Consider the following 21429-nt stretch of genomic DNA (forward strand, 5'->3'; position numbering starts at 1 on the left):
TAGGCCCACCAAACCCATTGGGCTCACTAAGCTCAGAAGTAAACAAAAGCCCAAAGGCCCACAAAGCCCAAAACTAGGCCCAATAAGCTTAAAACCCAAAAAGTCTTATACTAAGGCCCATAATACAAGACCAAACATTATAAACTCCTATACTACCAAATATATGAGAAAGGTGGTCATCCATGTAAAGACCAAGTAAAGAGAACCTTAGGCCCACCAAACTCATAGGGCTCACTAAGCTCAGAAGCAGTCAAAAGCTCAAAGGCCCATGAAGGCCAAAACTAGGCCCAATAAGCTTAAAACCCAAAAAGTCTTATACTAAGGCCCATAATACAAGACCAAACATTATAAACTCCTATACTACCAAATATATGAGAAAGGTGGTCATCCATGTAAAGCCCAAGTAAAGAGAACCTTAGGCCCACCAAACTCATTGGGCTCACTAAGCTCAAAAGTAAAAAAAAGCCCAAAGGCCCATAAAGCCCAAAACTAGGCCCAATAAGCTTAAAATCCAAAAAGTCTTATACTAAGATCCATAATACAAGACCAAACAATATAAATTCCTATACTACCAAATATATGAGAAAGGTGGTCATCTATATAAAGCCCAAGTAAAGAGAACCTTAGGCCCACCAAATCCATTAGGCTCACTAAGCTCAGAAGCAATCAAAAGTCCAAAGGCCCATGAAGCCCAAAACTAGGCCCAATAAGCTTAAAACCCAAAAAGTCTTATACTAAGGCCCATAATACAAGACCAAAACAAAAGCCCAAAGGTCCATGAAGTACAAAACCAGGTTAGTGAGCCCAATGGGTTTGGTGGGCCAAAGGTTCTCTTTACTTGGGCTTTACATAGATGACCACCTTTCTCACATATTTGGCAGTATAGGAGTTTATATTGTTTGGTCTTGTATTATGGGCCTTAGTATAAGACTTTTTGGATTTTAAGCTTATTGGGCCTAGTTTTGGGCTTCATGGGCCTTTGGACTTTTGATTGCTTTTGAGCTTAATGAGTCCAATGGGTTTGATGGGCCTAAGGTTCTCTTTACTTGGGCTTTACATAGATGACCACCTTTCTCATATATTTGGTAGTATAGGAGTTTATATTGTTTGGTCTTGTATTATGGGCCTTAGTATAAGACTTTTTGGGTTTTAAGCTTATTGGGCCTAGTTTTGGGCTTCATGGGCCTTTGGACTTTTAATTGCTTTTGAGCTTAGTGAGCCCAATGGGTTTGATGGGCCTAAAGTTCTCTTTACTTGGATTTTACATAGATGACCACCTTTCTCATATATTTGGTAGTATAGGAGTTTATATTGTTTGGTCTTGTATAGTATATGACTTTTTGGGTTTTAAGCTTATTGGACCTAGTTTTGGGCTTCACGGGCCTTTGAGCTTTTGACTGCTTCTGAGCTTAGTGAGCCCAATGAGTTTGGTGGGCCTAAGGTTCTCTTTACTTGGTCTTTAGTATAGGAGTTTATATTGTTTGGTCTTGTATTATGGACCTAAGTATAAGACTTTTTGGGTTTTAAGCTTGTTGGGCCTAGCTTTGGGCTTCATGGGCCTTTAGACTTTTGATTGCTTTTGAGCTTAGTGAGCCTAATGGGTTTGATGGGCATAAGGTTCTCTTTACTTGGACTTTACATAGATGACCACCTTTCTCATATATTTGGTAGTATAGGAGTTTATATTGTTTGGTCTTGTATTATGGGCCTTAGTATAAGACTTTTTGGGTTTTAAGTTTATTAGGCCTAGTTTTGGCCTTTATTCGTAAGATGTTTGATGTCATTGAGGAAGGGGCTTCATATCTCACTCAATTGAAAAACTATACTTAAATTTTAAATGTGATTTAGTAGAATGAAAAAAAAAAAAAACAAATATGTATCCAGAACGGGTCGTTCCGAATTCAGAACGGCCCGTTCTGGTTTAAGTAATCATATGTTATTTTTAAATCTGGAACGGGTCGTTCTGATTTCAGAACGGCTCGTTCTGGTGTAGTTTATCACGTGTTTTTTTTCTTCTAGAACGGGCCGTTCTGTTGCATTATTCCTGTGTTATTTTTTCATCTAGAACGGGCCGTTCTGGTTTCAGAACGACCCGTTCTGAAAGCGACAGTTGCTGCGTCAGTCATCGTAATACGTGTTTTTTTTAGGTAATTTAAAAAAAAAATTCAGTAAAAAATTCAGAAATTTTATCTAGTGTGTGAAGGTGTACAATATATTTTCTCACTAAATCACAATCTCAACCATTCATTGTTTTTAATATTATATCTACGGTGATTTTAGATGCACCATCCATGGATCACTTGTCCAACTTCTCCATCATAGACATCACCCTTAAAACAAATCGTGCGTGATTTTTTTTTTGCTTTCGTATATATATACTTTCAAAAAGTGGCCCGACGTGAATGTATGAATGACATGAAGTGACCAATGCTTTGACGTGGTGACTTCCTCTAGATGTTCCGTATGCATGCTAATAATAACCAATCTAAGAAAGAAAATAAAAGTAAATAAAGGGGCACCATGAATAGGTTAAAAAAATGATTTACCTTACCGCTTCTTCCTTCCTTCACGGATTCTTTCTTCCTTCCTCCGCTTCCAAACCTCTCCTCCTTCCGCTACCGTTTCCTTCTTTTCTCCGCCTTTTTCAAAAGGAAAATAACCCTTTTTTTTCACTGAACCTTGACCCCTATATATTGTTCCCTCTCCTCATCCATAAATTCCTTCTTTTCTCTTTCGCTTATAACGAGGATTTCTTTTTCAATCAAAAAGGAAAATCCACGGGAATAGCATAAATAGCCTTTGAGGAGAACAGGCTTACACTATCTTGTATGAGAATAGGAAGGACGTAGTAGTGCAAGAGAAAGTCTACGTTATTTTAAACCCAAAATGGTGCCTCCCCATTCTTTTACTCGATTTTGTTTTCTGACTCCTTTAACACTATTTGATTTTTTTATTTCTTTCTATTTTTGTTATTTTATTTTATATTATATTTTAGAAAGGAAAAGTTATGATTAATCACTCTATTTTTTATTTTAAATATACAAGTCACAATATATATATATATATATATATATACACACATATATATATATACTCATATATATATACATGTATATTATTCTTTTATTCTTGAATAATTTATTTGGAGATTTAAGAAAGAAATTATTAGAAAAATTAATGTAACAAAATTGGTGTTTACAGTTGCCCCTCTTAGCTTAACTTTTACTAAATAATATGAATAACACTAGTTTTCATATAATAGTAGTAAAAGATAAGTAAAGACTTAAACTCCAATTTTGTCTAAGACAAAAATTGCATGTATTCACCACTTAAAGAAAAGACAGTCATGAGATTTTAGCACAAATTGGAGAATATAAGATCTAAAAGTAATAAGAATAGTAGACTCAGGGTTGTGAGCGCGGGGCATCGAAACATCAAAAAGAGTGAACGTGAGGGCTCGAAACATTAAAATAGTGAGCGCGGGGGCTTGAAACATTAAGAGAGTGAGCACGGGGGCCCAAAAAATTAAAAGAGTGAGCGCAGGGGCTCGAAACATTAAGAGAGTGAGCACGGGGGCTCAAAACATTAAAAGAGTGAGCCCGGGGGCTCGAAACATTAAAAGAGTGATCGCAGGTGCTCGAAATATTAAAAGAGTGAGCACAGGGGCTTCAAACATTAATAGAGTGAGCGCGGGAGCTCGAAACATTAAAAGAGTGAGCCCGGGGGCTCGACACATTAAAGGAGTGAGCGCGGGGGCTCGAAACATTAAAAGAGTGAGTGCAGGGCTCGAAACATTAAAAGAGTGAGCACGGGGGCTAGAAACATTAAGAGAGTGAGCACGGGGGCTCAAAACATTAAGAGAGTGAGCGCGGGGGCTCGAAACATTAAAAGAGTGAGCGCGGGGGCTCAAAACATTAAAAGAGTGAGCATGGGGGCTCGAAACATTAAGAGCGTGAGAACAGGGGCTCGAAACATTAAAAAAGTGAGTGCGGGGGCTTGAAACATTAAAAGGGTCAGCACGGGGGCTCGAAACATTAAAAGAGTGAGCGCGGGGGCTCAAAACATTAAAAGACTGAGCGCGGGGGCTCGAAACATTAAGAGAGTGAGCACGGGGGCTCAAAACATTAAAAGAGTGAGCGCGGGGTCTCGAAACATTAAGAGAGTAAGCACGGGGGCTCAAAACATTAAAAGAGTGAGCGCGGGGGCTCGAAACATTAAGAGAGTGAGCATGAGGGCTCGAAACATTAAAAGAGGGGGCGCGGGGGCTCAAAACATTAAGAGAGTGAGCTCAGGGGCTCAAACCATTAAAAAAGCGAGCGCGGGGGCTAAAAATATTAAAAGAGCGAGCACGGGGGCTCAAAACATTAAAAGAGTGAGCGCGATGGCTCAAAACATTAAAAGAGTGAGCGCGAGGGTTCAAAACATTAAGAGAGTGAGTACGGGGGCTTGAAACATTAAAAGAGAGCACGGGGGCTCGAAACATTAAGAGAGTGAGCGCGGGGCCTCAAAACATTAAAATAGTGAGCGCAGGGGCTCGAAACACTAAAAGAGTGAGCGCGGGGGCTCAAAACATTAAGAGAGTGAGCACGGGGGCTCAAAACATTAAAAGAGTGAGCGCGGGGGCTCGATACATTAAAAGGGTGAGCACGGGGGCTCGAAACATTAAAAGGGTGAGTGCGGGGGCTTGAAACATTAAAAGATTGAGCAAGGGGGCTCGAAACACTAAAAGAGTGAGCGCGTGGGCTCGAAACATTAAAAGGGTGAGCGCGGGGGCTCGAAACATTAAGAGAGTGAACACGGGGGCTTGAAACATTAAAAGAGTGAGCGCGGGGGCTCGAAACATTAAAAGAGTGAGCGCGGGAGCTCGAAACATTAAGAGATTGAGACAACAACCAAGTAAGTGTGGGAAAATTCAAATTTAGAAGTTGCAATAAACACTCAATCGGTTATTGATGTATGCATGACATGCAATGTGAAATGGTCTTAGTGGAAAATAATAATAATAAGATGAGTTTTGGCTTTTCATCCCTTTTTTTTGCATCATTTTTCCGACCTTTGACCCCTTATGAGCGTGAGTGCTCAAGCCGACCTCTTGTCAAATTATGGCGTCGCTAGATAAGCTATCTCGTCTGAGTAGAATAGTATAATTCAAAACTTTCAACATCTGTAATCTTTTTCAGTAGAGTTAGCTAGAGTTCTTTCATTTCTTTGTGACTCTTAGAATCAAACATCGTAATTGAAATACTCTATTTTATTTTTGTTTTTATTTGTTTGTTTTCTTGCATCGCATGTTGCACTTCCAGCATATAATAATGAAGTAAACACACAAAAATGACGAATATGGGGAATATGGGCTTTTATTGCTTCAAGGAAGAAAGTACAAGTACATGAAAGTAGAGATAACCAAAACAAGGGAAGAATAACAAATCATATTTTAGGAAAGCAACACTAATTCCCCATGTCAACAACTTTTGAGAACCCCATTAATTGGCCTCTAAGGTATCAAATGCTAGTTGAGCATTTTGAGCATTGCCTTGATCTTCCAATTTGCCCTAGCTTTGTACTTTGGTTTTAATATCTACTCCCTCCTTTTTCACCTTTTTTCAAAAAAGTTGCTCTAACATTTGCCTAAACTACCCTTTCAGGTTTTCAGTCCAGTGAGCCTTTTTTTTCCTTTCATTTGTTTTCATTTTCTTTTTAGACCTTAACTTTTGCCTAGGCCACTCTTTTTGAGTTTCAGCCTACCAGGTCACTCTAAGTTTTTCCTAAGCTGCCTTTTCAGGTTTTCAGCTTAGCGAGCTTTTTTCTTTTTGTTATTATTTATTTTCATTTTTCTTTTTAGACCTTAAATTTTTCCTAGGCCGCTCTTTTTGAGTTTTTAGCCTACCAGGTCGCTCTAAATTTTGCCTAAGCTGCCTTTTCAGGTTTTCAGCCTAGCGAGCTTTTTTGTTATTATTTTGCATTCTCCTTTATGCATAGTATTTCTTGACTGCATCAGAGTTTATTGGGTTCAATAGATCTTCCCCATCCATATTTGTGAGAATCAAAACTCCTCTTGAAAAAACCTTTTTTTACCACAAAAGGCCCTTCATAGCTTGGGGTCCACTTCCCTCTATGATCTTTTTGAGATGGCAAGATCTTTTTTAATACTAAATTTCCTTCTTGAAACTCTCGCGGGCGAACCTTTTTATCAAAAGCCCTCTTGATCCTTTTTTGATATAATTGACCATGACATAAGGCATTCAATCTTTTCTCTTCAATGAGGTTCAACTAATCATAGCGAGCCTGAACCCATTCCACTTCCTCAAGTTTGGTTTCAGCCAATACTCTTAGAGAGGGTATCTCAACCTCAATGGGAAGTACTGCTTCCATACCATAAACCAGAGAATATGGAGTTGCCCCTGTAGAGGTGCGAACAAAAGTGTGATATCCATGTAGGGCAAAAAAAAGCATTTCGTGTCAATCCCTGTAGGTGACCACCATCTTTTGAATAATCTTTTTAATATTCTTGTTTGCTGCTTCTACTACCCCATTCATCTTAGGACGATATGGTGAAGAATTGTGATGTTGAGTCTTGAAACCTTCACACAACTCTTTCATCATCTTGTTGTTCAGATTGATCCCATTGTCAGTAATGATACGACTTGGCGACCCGTATCTACAAATTAAATCTCTTTTAATGAATTTGACCACCACATTTCTGGTCACACTGGCATAAAAAGCTACTTCAACCCATTTAGTGAAATAGTAGATAGCAACAAGAATGAATCGATGCCCATTGGACGCTTTTGGTTCTATTGGACCAATCACGTCTATTCCCCACATTGAAAAAGGCCATGGAGCAGCCAATACATTCAAAGATGTTGGGGGAACATGAATATTATCTGCATAAATTTGGCACTTGTGACACTTCCTCACATGACTACAGCAATCATCCTCCATGGTCAACCAATAATAGCCAGATCTTAGGATCTTTCTTGCCATTACATGTCCACTTGCATGCGTTCCAAATGAACCTTCATGGATCTCTTCCGTGATTTCCATAGCTTTTTTAGCATCAATGCATCTAAGCAATACCATGTCATGATTTCTTTTATAAAGTACTTCTCCATTTAAGAAGAAACTCATTGCCAATCTCCTTAAAGTTTTCTTGTCATTTTCTAAAGCTCAGGGAGGGTACTCTCTATCTTTCAGATAGCGCTTGATGTCATAGAACCATGGTTTGCCATCCGGTTCTTCCTCTATTGCTTCACAATATGCGGGTTGACCTTGATTCTGTATTCTTATCAGTGGAACCTCTTTTCCTTGACTAATCTTGAACAACTAAGATAGTGTAGCCAGGGCATCAGCCAATTGATTTTCCTCACGAGGGATGTGATGGAAAGTTATTTCTTCAAACTGTTCCATCAAATTTTTTATGTATGAGTGGTATGGAATTAATTTGGAATCCCGAGTTTCCCATTCATCTCTGAGTTGATGAACAACCAATGCTGAGTCTCCATAAACTTCTAACACTTTAGCCTTAAACTCCAAAGCTGCTAGAATCCCCATTACACGTGCTTTATACTCTGCCACATTGTTAGTGCAATTAAAACACAACCTTGCGATGAAAGGGATTAATTGGTTCTTAGGAGTAATCAACACTGCCTCAAGTCCATGCCCTAGTGCATTAGATGCTCCATCAAATAATAACGTCCACTTCTCTCTGTCGCCACCGGCCCGAAACGGGCTTTCGGCATTCGCGAAGACGGTCGAGCTCGCTTTTATTTTAGTTTCGAAAATGTATTGGATTATTAAAACGACTTGTTCTCAAACTGAGACCTTGTCGATCCTATCCAATTTATTTATTAAAACGTCTCACCAATCCATATTAATCCCAAGCGGGACCCTCCATGGATTAGTGGTTTTCGCAAAAGGAGGGGGTTCGTGGAGTCGCCACCAATGTTTTACTCAAAACATTGGAAAAAGGGATAAGGCAATTGATTTTATGAATCAACTTTGGCCATTACAACCAGAGTTGGGTAAGGGAGTCGGTTACGCGTGGGGAAGGTGTTAGCACCCCACGGCGCCCCTTTCGGGTTCCCTATGACAGATTATTTTTAAAAGAACAGTATAAAATTACTAAATTACCCCTATTTATTCTAAGCGATTATAAATTGACTATCTACATGATGACAGTTTAAATATGCACACAGAAAGCAGTAAAAGGAAGGATTGAAGGGAAACCTCTTGAAGCGTGCTTTTATATATTGCAAAGAACTGGGAAGCGTTTTGGCGTTCCCTCGCTCTACAAGCCCGCTCCTCGCTCTCCTAGAACAAAATTTTAACTAAGGGAATCAAAAAGATTTCCCCTCGACTAGGTTCGATCCTCAAGCAAAATGGCTCGGGGCTCAAGAACTTCGTCGGATCAACTCTCCGAGTGGTTTCTAGGGCAGAACACTGCTCAAAAACCCCAGAATACTCAAGGAGAGGGTTGAAACTATCTGAAAAAGTGTGGAATGATGTCCAATTGACGTCATATTTATAGGGAATAGGCGCAATACGGCCTACAGGGGCAATACGGCCGTATTGAAATTTTTGAACTTCAATACGGTCGTATTGAAGTTCAATACGGTCGTATTGAAGTTCAATACGGTCGTATTGAAATTCAGAAATTTCAATACGCCCGTATTGAGTTCGCTGCGGTCGTATTGAAGTGTCAATACGGTCGTATTGATTTCAGTACGACCGTATTGAAGTGTCAATACGGTCGTATTGACTTTAGTACGGCCGTATTGGGCTTTTTCCCTCCACTTCCTTATTTTGAGTTGTTCTAAGACCTCTAGACCTACAGAGAACCCTCCTAGGGCCTTCGAGGAGTCCTTCTGGCTGATTATCCTTCAGTCTTCGAGAGTCTTCAAGCTTTATTTCCGACCCGGACAATTTTAGGGGTCTACAGCTGCCCCCCCTTTACTTAGTCGGACGGCCTTTTGGTGTATCGGCTGACAAGTAAAGGAGTTGACCCAATTGTCCGGGTATTGTGCCGACCTTCTGACTTGTAGCGTCTTCCGGTGGAAAAATGTTGAGTAGCCTCTCCAGGTGGGTGCATACCTCGGCGCTTCTGACATCCTCGGTAGCTGAGTTTACCTTCTCCAAGGTCAACTTCACTCGACGCCCGAGCCGAAAGTTGGACATCGACGCGCCTCTGATGACGCTGATGGTTGAGTACCGCCTCTCCAGGCTTAGCTTCACTCTTTGTTCGAGCCGGAAGCTAAGTATCCTTGTGACGACGGTGAGCAGTGTGAGCTTTTGCCTCTCCAGGCCTTGCTTTGCTTGTTGCCCAAGCTGGAAGCTGTAAGTACCGTCTCTCCAGGCTTAGCTTCACTCTTTGTTTGAGCCGGAAGCTAAGTACCTTTGTGACAACGGTAAGCGGTGAGTACCCCTTTTCCAGAGATAGCTTCGCTCATTGCCCGAGCCGGAAGCTGCATACCTCCGTGTTTGTGACGACGGGGTAGCGTGAATATCTCCTTTCCAGGGATTCGTGATGATTTTGTCTCCACAGTCCACGATGCTGCTTCGACGGTTGTTTTTTGATTTTGTGCCACTAAGGGCTGGATAACGCAGGGATCCGTCTAGGGGATGTGCAGTTACTCATAGGTTCTTGTGTCCCAACTTTCCATTGCGTAGTTGGTTCCCACTGGGGAATTTCTGATTCCTTTGGGTGCAGACACAAAGATGCTCTTTCTGATGTGAGCGGTGCCTTATGATTGGCTGACGTCCTTTCGACGTTGGTGGAGTATCCCGGTTATCCTTGTTCGGGTGTCTCTTTTGGTTTTCTGATTTTGCTGCCTCTGTGTAGGCTGTTATCCACTGGGGGATTTTGTCGTTGATTTTGATTAGCCTCTTCTGTTAGGCGTATCAGCTTGACATTCAATGATTGGCTGAGAGCCAGATTCCACTTGGGGAATGATTATTGATTTTTTTATTTTTTTCTCCTTCTGCGGGGATGCCTCTTGAGTAGGCGACTGGGGATTTGGGGATCTTATGTATCCCAGAGTATTATTTAGGAAGCCTCTACAGGCTTAGCCTCACTCGACACTTGAGTTGGAGAGCTATCTTCACTGAGGAAGTTTAAGTCCTTTGACTTGGATATTCTGCTTGGGTGATCGTACTTCCATTGGGAATGTCATCGATCTTGCTTTGATAGCTCTTGCTGGGGATTTTGAGTCCAAGAGCGTGAGTTGAGGTTTCTCTGGGGAGTATTATTTCTGCGAGCCTCTCCAGGCTCAATTATTCTTTGATGTGGGGGATGAGGAGTATTGTTTCGGCAAGCCTCTCCAGGCTCAATTATTCTGTATGATGCTGCTGATTTTCTGAATCTTTGTATTTTGCTTGCTGCTGTCATACACAAGCAATTTTCTATTTTTCTATTTTATGCAGTTGCCTCATGATAAGGTCTTTGAATGTGCAACTAATGTGTGTGTGATGCACAAATGCAATACAATTTTTTATTTTTGTTCATTTATTTAGAAAAGTGAGTGACTCTCCCTATCCTCTTCTTCTTGGAGGACTTTCTGTCATTGACGCGAGGGAGGATTTCTGTTATTGCCGATACGGCCGTTATTCATTTCAGTATGCCCGTATTGTATTGAAAATTTGTTCATAACCCTAATTTTGGTACGGGCGTACTGAACATGATACGGGCGTATTGTTTTTCTGAAGTTTATATTTTTTTGTTTTTTCAATAAACAGAGAATAAGTGATCTTCCAGTACACCTATCATCTGTATGCATGTATGCAGTATGATGCACCTAATTCTATTTGATTCTTTTTTCAAAAGAATTAACCGATGCGTTTTTGGATTTTGCCATTCCTCTTAGACGGGCTGTGCGCTGCCGACTTCTATAACCGAGGAATGATGCGTATTATATTTGAGATTTGGTGTCATCAACCAAATGATCCTTCCCTTTCTTTAGAAGATGTGTCAACCCTCCTATTGACCACTATATCTCCATGTTTCCATTAGATTATTCAAAAATCGTTGGGACAAGAGAGAAAAGAAGGAAAGGATATATTTTCAAAAGTTTGTGTTTTAGAGGGGATTATTTTATTTTTGAAAAATTGTTTTTGTAAGCATGGATGGCCAAGGTAGGCTTATTGTGTTTAGGTTTGTTTGTTTAAACACTTATGAGGTTAAGCACATCTTTGTTATTAATGATTGTGTTTTGACAACTTGGATAGCTTTTCTTGAGCCCCTTGTTGAATTCAATTGATGGTACCATCATGGATTTATTTTGTTTTTTTTCTTTTTTGACGGCCCTAACTTTTGCCTAAAACACCCATTTGTGATGTCTTAGCGGGCTTTTGTTTTTGTTCATTATTTTGTAACCCTAATTTTTGCCTAGGTCACCCTTTTGTGGGATTCCTAGCGGGTCTTTTGCTCTTATTTTTGTGCAGCCCCCTTTTTGGGTTTCCTGCCGAGCTTTTTTGTTTTTTGGGATTTTTGTCCTGAATGGATTTCTTTTTATCCATGACGGCACTTATTGAGGCCAAGAAAAGGTGCTCCAAGTTGACACACATACTTCCACATAAAAATGATGTGGGTTTATTTTTATTAAGATGATTTTAACCTCATTCATGTTTATTCAAACAGGGTTAAAATAATGTGGTCTAGAATTTTATTGCAAGCAAGAAAAGAGTCAATAAGAAATTAATGAAGAATGATTTTATTATAATCGTGATGGAAACATGTGCCCTATCGAGGCTCGGGGGTCGGGCTGTCCCCGAGGAGTGATCTCTAATAGTCACTGAATTTACACATCCCTATTAGAAGGAAAAGGACACTTGATGACGACAACTGGCCTTGATGTTTGTGAACCAGCCTTCTTAAAGATCTGGCTTAAAGAACGTTGAGAAGGATCTTGATTCCTCTTCGTTCTTTGATCTTTAACAGGGTTGTATCCTAACCCTTGTTTCCCCGGATTGTCCTTGATAATAGGTAGCTCCGGGATTCCTTGGGAGTACTTGCCCAATCCTTGTCCTGGCAAGTATCCGTTCTTTGTGAGCATATGGGCTACCTTCTTCATTTCTCGGGGAAACGTTTCAACATTGGCAATTTCCAATGCTTGGAAGGCGGTTTCCAAAGCTTCCTCTGCTGCATCCACATAAGGTATGTTGGATGGCTTGCTGATGAGTATGTCATCTTCAGCTTGTACAGTCACCAGTTTGTCACCCACAATGAATTTGACTTTTTGGTGGAGCGTAGAGGGTACAGCTTTCGCATCATGAATCCAAGGTCGGCCTAGGAGACAGCTGTATGCAGGAGTAATATCCATCACTTGGAATTCGACGTTGAAGATGGTAGGTCCAATTTGGATTGGAAGATTGACTTCTCCCACCACTTCTCTTTTAGAACCGTCGAAAGCTCGAACGATCATGTTACTCGGGCGCATTTGGACTCCCTTGATTGCCAATTGATCAAGAGTTCTTTTGGGCATCACATTCAAGGAAGATCCGTTATCCACCAAGACTTTTGCGATGTGGTACTCCTTGCACTTTACAGAGATGTGCAAGGGTTTGTTGTGATTAGGTCCCTCGGCGGGGATTTCTTCATCGGTGAAAGTGAGGTGATCATTAGCCGTGATGTGGCTAACAATTCCCTCAAACTTGTCTTGGGAGATGGTATGCGATACATATGCCTCGTTCAAGACCTTCAACAGAGCTTGCCGATGCGGTTCGGAGCTTAGGATCAACGACAACAAAGTGATCTTTGCTGGTGTCTTGTGAAGTTGATCCACGATGGAGTACTCGCTTTGTTTGATGAATTTTAACAACTCATCAGTCTCCTCCTTGGATTCTCTATCTTTCTCGGTTTTCTCCTTTTCTTTTTCTTTATTCTTGGGAGCTTTATCGTACAGATCTTCGGGAGTGTAGATCCTGCCACTCCTAGTCATGCCCCCAAGTCCAGCGATGTTAGAGATATCGCTGTCGGCAGAAGAACGGATGTCGTATATCCATGGCACAGCCTTATTTGTTTTGTAGGGGAAAGGCCTTGGAGCGACAATCCTTAACGGCGTCGGACCTTCCCTTTCGTCTGTTTTGATTACCAACAACGGTGTCGTCGTGTGTTCGCTTTGCGCAGTTGTTGGTTTGCATTTAATGACCAATGGCGTGCGATCCATTCTGAACATACGCATCGATTATTTCTTTCTTTTTATTAACATTTATTATTAAATTACCGGGAGAGATAAATGCAAATGAATGACTATGAGATGCAAAGGCGATAAATCTCAAGAATTCGATTTCATTCATTGAAGAAAGTGTACAACTTTTTATACAATGCTTTGAAGCAATTTTTTACAAAAAGAGAAAAGCCGGTAGAAACCCACAGGTGGGTTCATACGTCGTTGCCATTCTTCTTCGGCTTCCTCAACATGGCGTGCCATTGCTTCAACTTGCGAGTGGACGGCTTGGCTCATATCATCACAGGTCTTCTGAGCCTCTTTCGCTTTCTGAATGTGATAGTTGATCATGGCCTGCAGCTCGTTGAGCTCGTCTTCGGCTCGATCCTTCTCCTCTTGGAGTTTAGCCATTCGTGCCAATCCTTCCCTTTCCCTTTTGCGGAAGTCGGAAAGGTTCGCGGCTTGTCGTTGAGCGACTTCCCGCCATTTCTGTGCGTCGGATCGAGTCGATAGCAAGTCCTCTTGCATGTCCCTGATCAACTGTGCCTGCTTTGCATGCTCGGCTTCAAGGCGTGCTATCTTGACATTGACTTCTTGGAGTTGACTACCCGGTTCAACCTTTGGTATCTTAGATGCCCGAGTAGTCTCCTCGTTGAGGTTAGCACACTCATCCTTGAGCCGCTCTATCTCGTGGTCTTTCTTCTTGCATTGCCTTTGAAGACCATCAATGAGGAAACTGGATGCTTCGTTTTTCTCCTCGAGAGCTCTCATTTGAGCTCCTTGGATTTCCAGTTTCTTGGTCAAGGCGTCGACTTGTTCTTGCAACACCTTCCTTGCTGCTGTAGTTGCACAAGAAGTGGATGGCTAAGACACCCCCCTCTCGTTCCTCCATTTCTCGTAGTCGGTGGAGGCGGCTACCCGAGGCTTTCCAAGCTCGAGATCTCCCTCATAGGTTGGTCTCTCCCACGCTCTTATGACGGAGTGCATATCCCTTTGATGCTCGGAATCATAGGAGAAACACAACCCTCCAAGCTCCTCTTTAGTAGGAACAATTTGGGTCCTCATTAGTTGTCTCATAACTAATTTAGGCGAGTAGGCTATGCAACCTCTGAGGCCCATTAATGGTATGCTTGGATAACTGCCGCATCTCGTCAATACATGGCTCGGATGGAACCAAGGGCAAACCCATGTGAAGTGATTAATGCTCCACTGTTCCATCTCTTCCTTCCACTCGGAAGCATATCGGCGGCGTACGGGGATCTTGGAGAAACTCCTCAATGGATCGGGCAAGGTCCCCATATGACTAGAGGCATAGAAGTGTGTAATGCCCCACACATACAGCAAGGAGGTGCAACATCGGATGATTTTTCCTTGCTTCTGTTGTGATAGATGAACAGACAGCAAGGTGTCGGCAAGAATGGCAGGCACGGGACTCTTCATGTGCACGTCCCAAGCGAAGAAAGCGTCCATTGCAGCATGGTCCACTGTGTTAGCGTAAAAGGGGAAAAGGATCATCCCAAATACAGCTAACGCCAGAGTCTTGTTGAAAGCTAACCAATCTCCCTCACCAGCCAAGGAAGAAAGGTGGTCTTCAATCATAGCAAGCTTCCAACCTTTAATACTGCCGTTCCCCACTAAGGCAGCCGATCGTGATGGTAATTTGACCTGAGTGGCAACTCTCTCCACGGCCACATGGTTATCATGAAAGATATAGACCCCAGCTGATTTGGGCCATCGTAGCATGAGCTCGTACTCCTCGAGAGTAGGAACTAGGTCAAACTGGGGGAACTCGAAACAGTGCAGCTCGAGACTCCAAAAATGGACCAAGGCTCTCAGAAAGGCTGGATCCACACAGATCTTCATCAAGTCGAGAACTCGTCCATAGGATTTCTCAAATTCCAAACGAGCCTCTCGTGGCATCAAGGTACAGAGGTGATCCAACCTCTCGGCATGGTACAATAAGAAGTCCACTTTCTTCAACTGCCCATGCACCTCCCTAGATCTCTCCATAATCTACAATACAATGCATGATATGAGATGATGAAGATGAATATGCATGCATAGTGTTTATTTGAACTAAGCATTATCATGTTTTCGGGATTTTCCTAATATGATGCATGATATTGCTTGGTTTGGGATATATATTTTTCTTTTGAATATTTTGTATATTTTTGTATTTTTTTGGGTGAAAAGGGAAACTACCTATATGAATGCAAATGAAGGTAGATGTTAACACCATGTACTAGGAGATCTTTATTTCTATTTATTCTTTATATTTAAATAGAGTAGGGATGTTGTTTGTTTAATAAATGCAAATGTATGCTCATACAATGTCACATAGTCAATGCACAAACAATTCACTCATCCACGAACAGTCACGAGCAAATTACGAGGTAGGGGTCTCCTGCAGAAAAGTGCATATTCAAGGAGGATCTAACTGTTCTCACTTGGTCAAAGGCCCCCAAGGTGCCCCCATTATAGGGACCCAATTCCTCTTGTCGTAGGTCGATGGAAAGCTCCAACGCACCGTCGGACTCAAGTTCATGGTTATCACCTTGAGTGATGTTTTCCGACAACGGTCTCATAGGCTCCTTTAAACCCATCAACCGGCCGTACTAACATCCACTCCCTATGGATTACCACTCATGCCCCCGGGTATAGAGGGAACTGTTGTGTGCAAAGGTTTGTGTACAGTTTGTATTTCAAACAATTGCGGAATTTAAACAAACAACAGTTATTAAAGCCGAATAGATAAACATGTTATCATACAAGTGAAGGGGTAATAAAGTAATTTTTAACTATTATTTGTTAAAAATAATCTGTCACTAAATGGGACTGACTCTCGAGGCTTCCCCAGTGAAGTCGCCATCTGTCGCCACCGGCCCGAAACGGGCTTTCGGCATTCGCGAAGACGGTCGAGCTCGCTTTTATTTTAGTTTCGAAAATGTATTGGATTATTAGAACGACTTGTTCTCAAACTGAGACCTTGTCGATCCTATCCAATTTATTTATTAAAACGTCTCACCAATCCATATTAATCCCAAGCGGGACCCTCCATGGATTAGTGGTTTTCGCAAAAGGAGGGGGTTCGTGGAGTCGCCACCAATGTTTTACTCAAAACATTGGAAAAAGGGATAAGGCAATTGATTTTATGAATCAACTTTGGCCATTACAACCAGAGTTGGGTAAGGGAGTCGGTTACGCGTGGGGAAGGTGTTAGCACCCCACGGCGCCCCTTTCGGGTTCCCTATGACAGATTATTTTTAAAAGAACAGTATAAAATTACTAAATTACCCCTATTTATTCTAAGCGATTATAAATTGACTATCTACATGATGACAGTTTAAATATGCACACAGAAAGCAGTAAAAGGAAGGATTGAAGGGAAACCTCTTGAAGCGTGCTTTTATATATTGCAAAGAACTGGGAAGCGTTTTGGCGTTCCCTCGCTCTACAAGCCCGCTCCTCGCTCTCCTAGAACAAAATTTTAACTAAGGGAATCAAAAAGATTTCCCCTCGACTAGGTTCGATCCTCAAGCAAAATGGCTCGGGGCTCAAGAACTTCGTCGGATCAACTCTCCGAGTGGTTTCTAGGGCAGAACACTGCTCAAAAACCCCAGAATACTCAAGGAGAGGGTTGAAACTATCTGAAAAAGTGTGGAATGATGTCCAATTGACGTCATATTTATAGGGAATAGGCGCAATACGGCCTACAGGGGCAATACGGCCGTATTGAAATTTTTGAACTTCAATACGGTCGTATTGAAGTTCAATACGGTCGTATTGAAGTTCAATACGGTCGTATTGAAATTCAGAAATTTCAATACGCCCGTATTGAGTTCGCTGCGGTCGTATTGAAGTGTCAATACGGTCGTATTGATTTCAGTACGACCGTATTGAAGTGTCAATACGGTCGTATTGACTTTAGTACGGCCGTATTGGGCTTTTTCCCTCCACTTCCTTATTTTGAGTTGTTCTAAGACCTCTAGACCTACAGAGAACCCTCCTAGGGCCTTCGAGGAGTCCTTCTGGCTGATTATCCTTCAGTCTTCGAGAGTCTTCAAGCTTTATTTCCGACCCGGACAATTTTAGGGGTCTACACTCTCCATTTATGGACTCTCCATTTATTGACTCTCCATTTATGGACTCTCCATCCTCAAATAAAGCCAAGATATCTTCATCTAGAAAATCATATTGCATTGATTGATAATCCTTTATGGGTTGATGAGCCAAATACTCATCCAATGCACTGCCTTTAACAGCCTTTTAGGTTACATATGCAATATCATACTCTGACAACAACATTTGCCAGCGAGCAATTTGACTAGTCAAAGCAGGCTTTTCAAATATATACTTGATCAGATCCATCTTGGACACAAACCAAGTAGTGTGACTTAACATGTATTGTCTCAAACGCCAAGTAGCCCAAGCCAAAGCACAACAGGTTCGCTCTAGCAAAGAGTACCTTCTTTCACAATCTGTAAAATTTTTGGTCAAGTAATAGATTGCTTGTTCTTTTCTTCCAGATGCATCATGATGCCCCAGTGCACAACCCATAGATTCATCAAGTACCGAGATATACAGAATGAGAGGTCTCCCTGAAATGGTAGGTACCAAAACTGGAGGGTCTTGTAAATACTGCTTGATCTTCTCAAAAGCTTTTTGACAATCTTCATTCCATACCACTGGTTGATTCTTGCACAGTAACTTGAAAATCGGATTGCAGGTGGCAGTTAATTGAGATATGAACTTGGCAATGTAGTTCAACCTACCCAAGAAACCACAAATTTCTTTTTCTGTACTAGGAGCTGGCATTTCTAAAATTGCTCGAACTTTGTGAGGATCCACCTCTATACCCTTTTCATTAACTACAAATCCCAATAACTTGCCTGACTTCACACCAAAAGTACATTTGGCAGGATTAAGTTAGAGCTTATACTTCCTTAGCTGCACAAATAGCTTTTGTAGGTTTGTGATATGCTCCACCTCTGTTCTTGACTTAGCAATCATATCGTCGACATAAAATTCAATCTCTTTGTGCATCATATCATGAAACAAAGTTACCATAGCTCGTTGATAGGTTTCTCCAGCATTCTTCAATCTAAAGGGCATCACTTTGTAACAAAATGTTCCCCATGATGTAATAAATGTAGTTTTTTCCATATCTTCAGGAGCCATCTTTATTTGATTATATCTTGAAAATCCATCCATGAACGAAAAGAAAGCATGTCGGGCAGTGTTATCCACTAGAACATCTATATGTGGCAACGGGAAATCATCTTTGGGACTAGTCCTGTTAAGGTCTCTATAGTCAACGCACATTCGAACTTTTCCGTCCTTCTTTGGAACAGGAACTATATTGGAAACCCATTGAGGGTACTTCGCCACTGCACTTCCAACATCAAATTGTTTCTTCACCTCTTCTTTTATCTTTAAAGAGACTTCTGGCTTCATGCGCCTCAATTTTTTCTTAATTGGTGTGCATTCGGGGTTCAATGGCAAGTGATGCTCAACTATGCTAGAATCCAACCCAGGCATGTCTTGGTATGACCACGCGAAGACATCGGCATAATCAAATAACAACTTAAGCAACTTATTTCTTTCTTCTCCTTTTATCGCAACTCCTACTTTTATTTCTTTTTTATCATTTTCATTTCCCAGATTAATCACTTCAAGTTCTTCCTCATGGGGTTGGATTACCCGATCCTCTTGTTCCACCAACCTTTCCACTTCTAGTGGAGTGCTCAAGTCATCTTCATCCTCCTCGGCTTCATTAATGGGGTGATCAAAATTGTGACATGGGATATTAGCGTTATTATTTTTGGCATGGTTATTGTTGGATCTGCAATTTAGGGTTGAAAGAAAATGAAGGTTGGAGCAATAAATGAAAGAAAAGAAAGATTAAAGGATAAAAAGGACACATAATAGAATATCGAAATGCATTTCATTCATATGATATACTAAAAGACAACATGCACGCCCGTTAACAAAAAATTCATACTAAAATCACGGGCATAATCATAGAGTGTGTTACAATTACTTTGAAATTGAATTAAGAGTCACAGGAAATTCAACGATCTTCCAGTTGTAGAGCTCTTAACATGGGTCACACGGATACACAAAGTTGGCGTGATTACCATCATCATCCTCCTTGATCATATCCACTTGATCTGCGTGCACCACCCATCCACTTTGAAAGCTTTGATAAAGGTGACAAATGGGAACTCTCTGAACTTTAAGCTCTCGATTCTCTATACGAGCCAACCTCTACTCTTTATTCTCCTTTGCCATTCTTCTTTTATCAGCTTGAGTAGGTTTGTACCCTAGCCCCATCAATTCTTATTTTTTGGCAATTCTATCAATTTTGTAACTCCTTCCAAGCATTTTCCCAACCCAAGTCCTGGCTGGTATCCTTCGTTCATCATGACCTTTGCAACCATCATGGATGCGTTTGATGGTTGTGGACTTCCCATTGGAGATTCAACATAAGCAGTACTAATTATTTCCATTGACTGAAATGAAGTTTCCAGAGCCTCCTCAGCTACTTCAATATAACGAGTGGGAGTAGGACAATTCACCAACATGTCTTCCTCACCCGAGACAATCACTAACTTGTCCTCCACAATGAATTTCAGCTTCTGATGTAAAGAAGAGGGAACAACCCCAGTTGAATGGATCCATGGCCTTCCTAACAAACAATTGTAAGCAGGTTTGATATCCATGACTTGAAAATTTATGTTGAAGGTGAATGGGCCAATCTGGATAAGGATCTCGATCTCTCCCATAATTTCCCTTCGTGATCCATCAATGGCCCTCACAATCATGGAACTTGGTTTCATATGTGTCCCATCACAAGGCAATCGATCCAGTGTTAACTTGGGCATCACATTCAATGAGGACCCATTATCGATAAGCACTCTAGCCAAAATGTGATTTACGCATTTCACAAAGATGTGTAAAGCCTTGTTATGTCCCCTTCCTTCAGCTGGGACTTCATCTTCTGTGAAAGTGAGGTGACTATTGGCTGTAATGTTACCAATGATACTGCCTAATGCGTCTAGTGTGATGTCATTGGACACATGAGCTTCATTCAAGATCTTCATCAATAATTTTCTATGACTTTCAGAATTCATTAGCACTGATAACAAAGATACCCTTGCAGGAGTATGATTTAACTAATCAATGAGCTTGTACTCACTTTGTCGAATAAACTTAAGAAATTCTGAAACTTCTTCATCCGACACTTCCTTTTTCTTTTCATCCATGACTTTTTTATCATCAATCCTCTTAACACTTGAAACTCCTTCATTGACGATTGTATTTTCTTTTTTCTCATGGTTTTTTGTCATGTCTCCTGCTCTCAACTCTGTTGGAGTATAGACTCAACCACTACAGGTCATTCCACATACCCCCGCGATATTTGTTACGTTGGTTCCTGCGGTGTCAATGCCATCTTTTTGTTGGGCATTCACATAGTCACTCTCTACCTTCGCATCGTAACGCCATGGAACCGCCTTAGTGTCCTTGTAATGAAAAGGAGCTGCATTTGCACAACGAGTGGCTTAAGGGTACTAGGTGTCGATGCGAAAGTGTTTTTGGTGAAGGTGATCACCAGTGGTCTTGGAGTAGTCATATTGGACTTCTCGTCTGATTGAATCATCAATACATCTCCTTCTGTTCGGATTTGGCTCACCTGAACCAAGTTTGAGTTAATCATGCCTTGCAATATTTGCTTGAACTTTCCACATTCCTCAATAGAATGTGCAGCTGTAGGGTGGAGACCGCACACTCCTGCTTCGCGAGACTCTGCCTTAATCATCCCAAATTTGCACAATTCTGAAAAAATGAATCTCATGGGGGTTTGGATCTTCTTTACTTCTGTCACTTGTGGAGTACATTCTTCTTCAATAGCATTAACCGATGAAGTCAAATGACCTGGAAGTGGATTACTTCCTACATTTGGCTCGCTTTCCTTAAAGCTTAATAATCCCGCATCTATCAAGTCTTGTACTTTGTATTTCAAACCCAACATTTCTCAGTTGAATGGCCTATCGCTCCAGCATGATATTCACATTTGGCATTTGAGTCATAACTTCTTGGATATGGAGGTTGGATAGGCTGATAGACCATGGGCCAAGGGCCCAGTGACCAGAGCTATGGCTAGGAGGATACAGGAAGAGCTGGATCTTGAGAAGACTAATGGGCTTGTTAGGCCCAAGGTAATCTTCACTTGGAATGCTCTATCATGAAGAGAAGGCCTTAGTTCTAC

The 21429-nt window shown here is 41.3% G+C and overlaps 1 protein-coding gene across 1 annotated transcript; it reads right to left on the minus strand.

The window, feature by feature from the left end:
* Positions 1-17426: 17426 nt before the first annotated feature.
* On the minus strand, positions 17427-21192 carry LOC145957312 (uncharacterized). The gene is made up of 5 exons (XM_083073545.1): positions 20773-21192; positions 20570-20683; positions 19554-20257; positions 18147-19002; positions 17427-18053 (listed from the first exon to the last, which is right to left on the minus strand). Exons 1-5 carry the CDS (start codon positions 21190-21192, stop codon positions 17427-17429), a joined length of 2721 nt encoding a protein of 906 aa, XP_082929671.1.
* Positions 21193-21429: the final 237 nt, after the last annotated feature.

The sequence above is a fragment of the Cajanus cajan genome, chromosome 4 (assembly GCF_000230855.2).
Source record: "Cajanus cajan strain Asha chromosome 4, NIPB_CcT2T_4, whole genome shotgun sequence".
NCBI lineage: Eukaryota > Viridiplantae > Streptophyta > Magnoliopsida > Fabales > Fabaceae > Cajanus > Cajanus cajan.

Coding starts and splice junctions, on each gene's coding strand:
- LOC145957312 (XM_083073545.1), bottom strand. CDS start 21,192: ATGTTGGGTTTGAAATACAAAGTACAAGACTTGATAGATGCGGGATTA. Junction 20,684..20,772: donor TGACTACTCCAAGACCACTG/GTGATCACCTTC, acceptor TTTCATTACAAG/GACACTAAGGCGGTTCCATG. Junction 20,258..20,569: donor ACGTAACAAATATCGCGGGG/GTATGTGGAATG, acceptor TTATTGATGAAG/ATCTTGAATGAAGCTCATGT.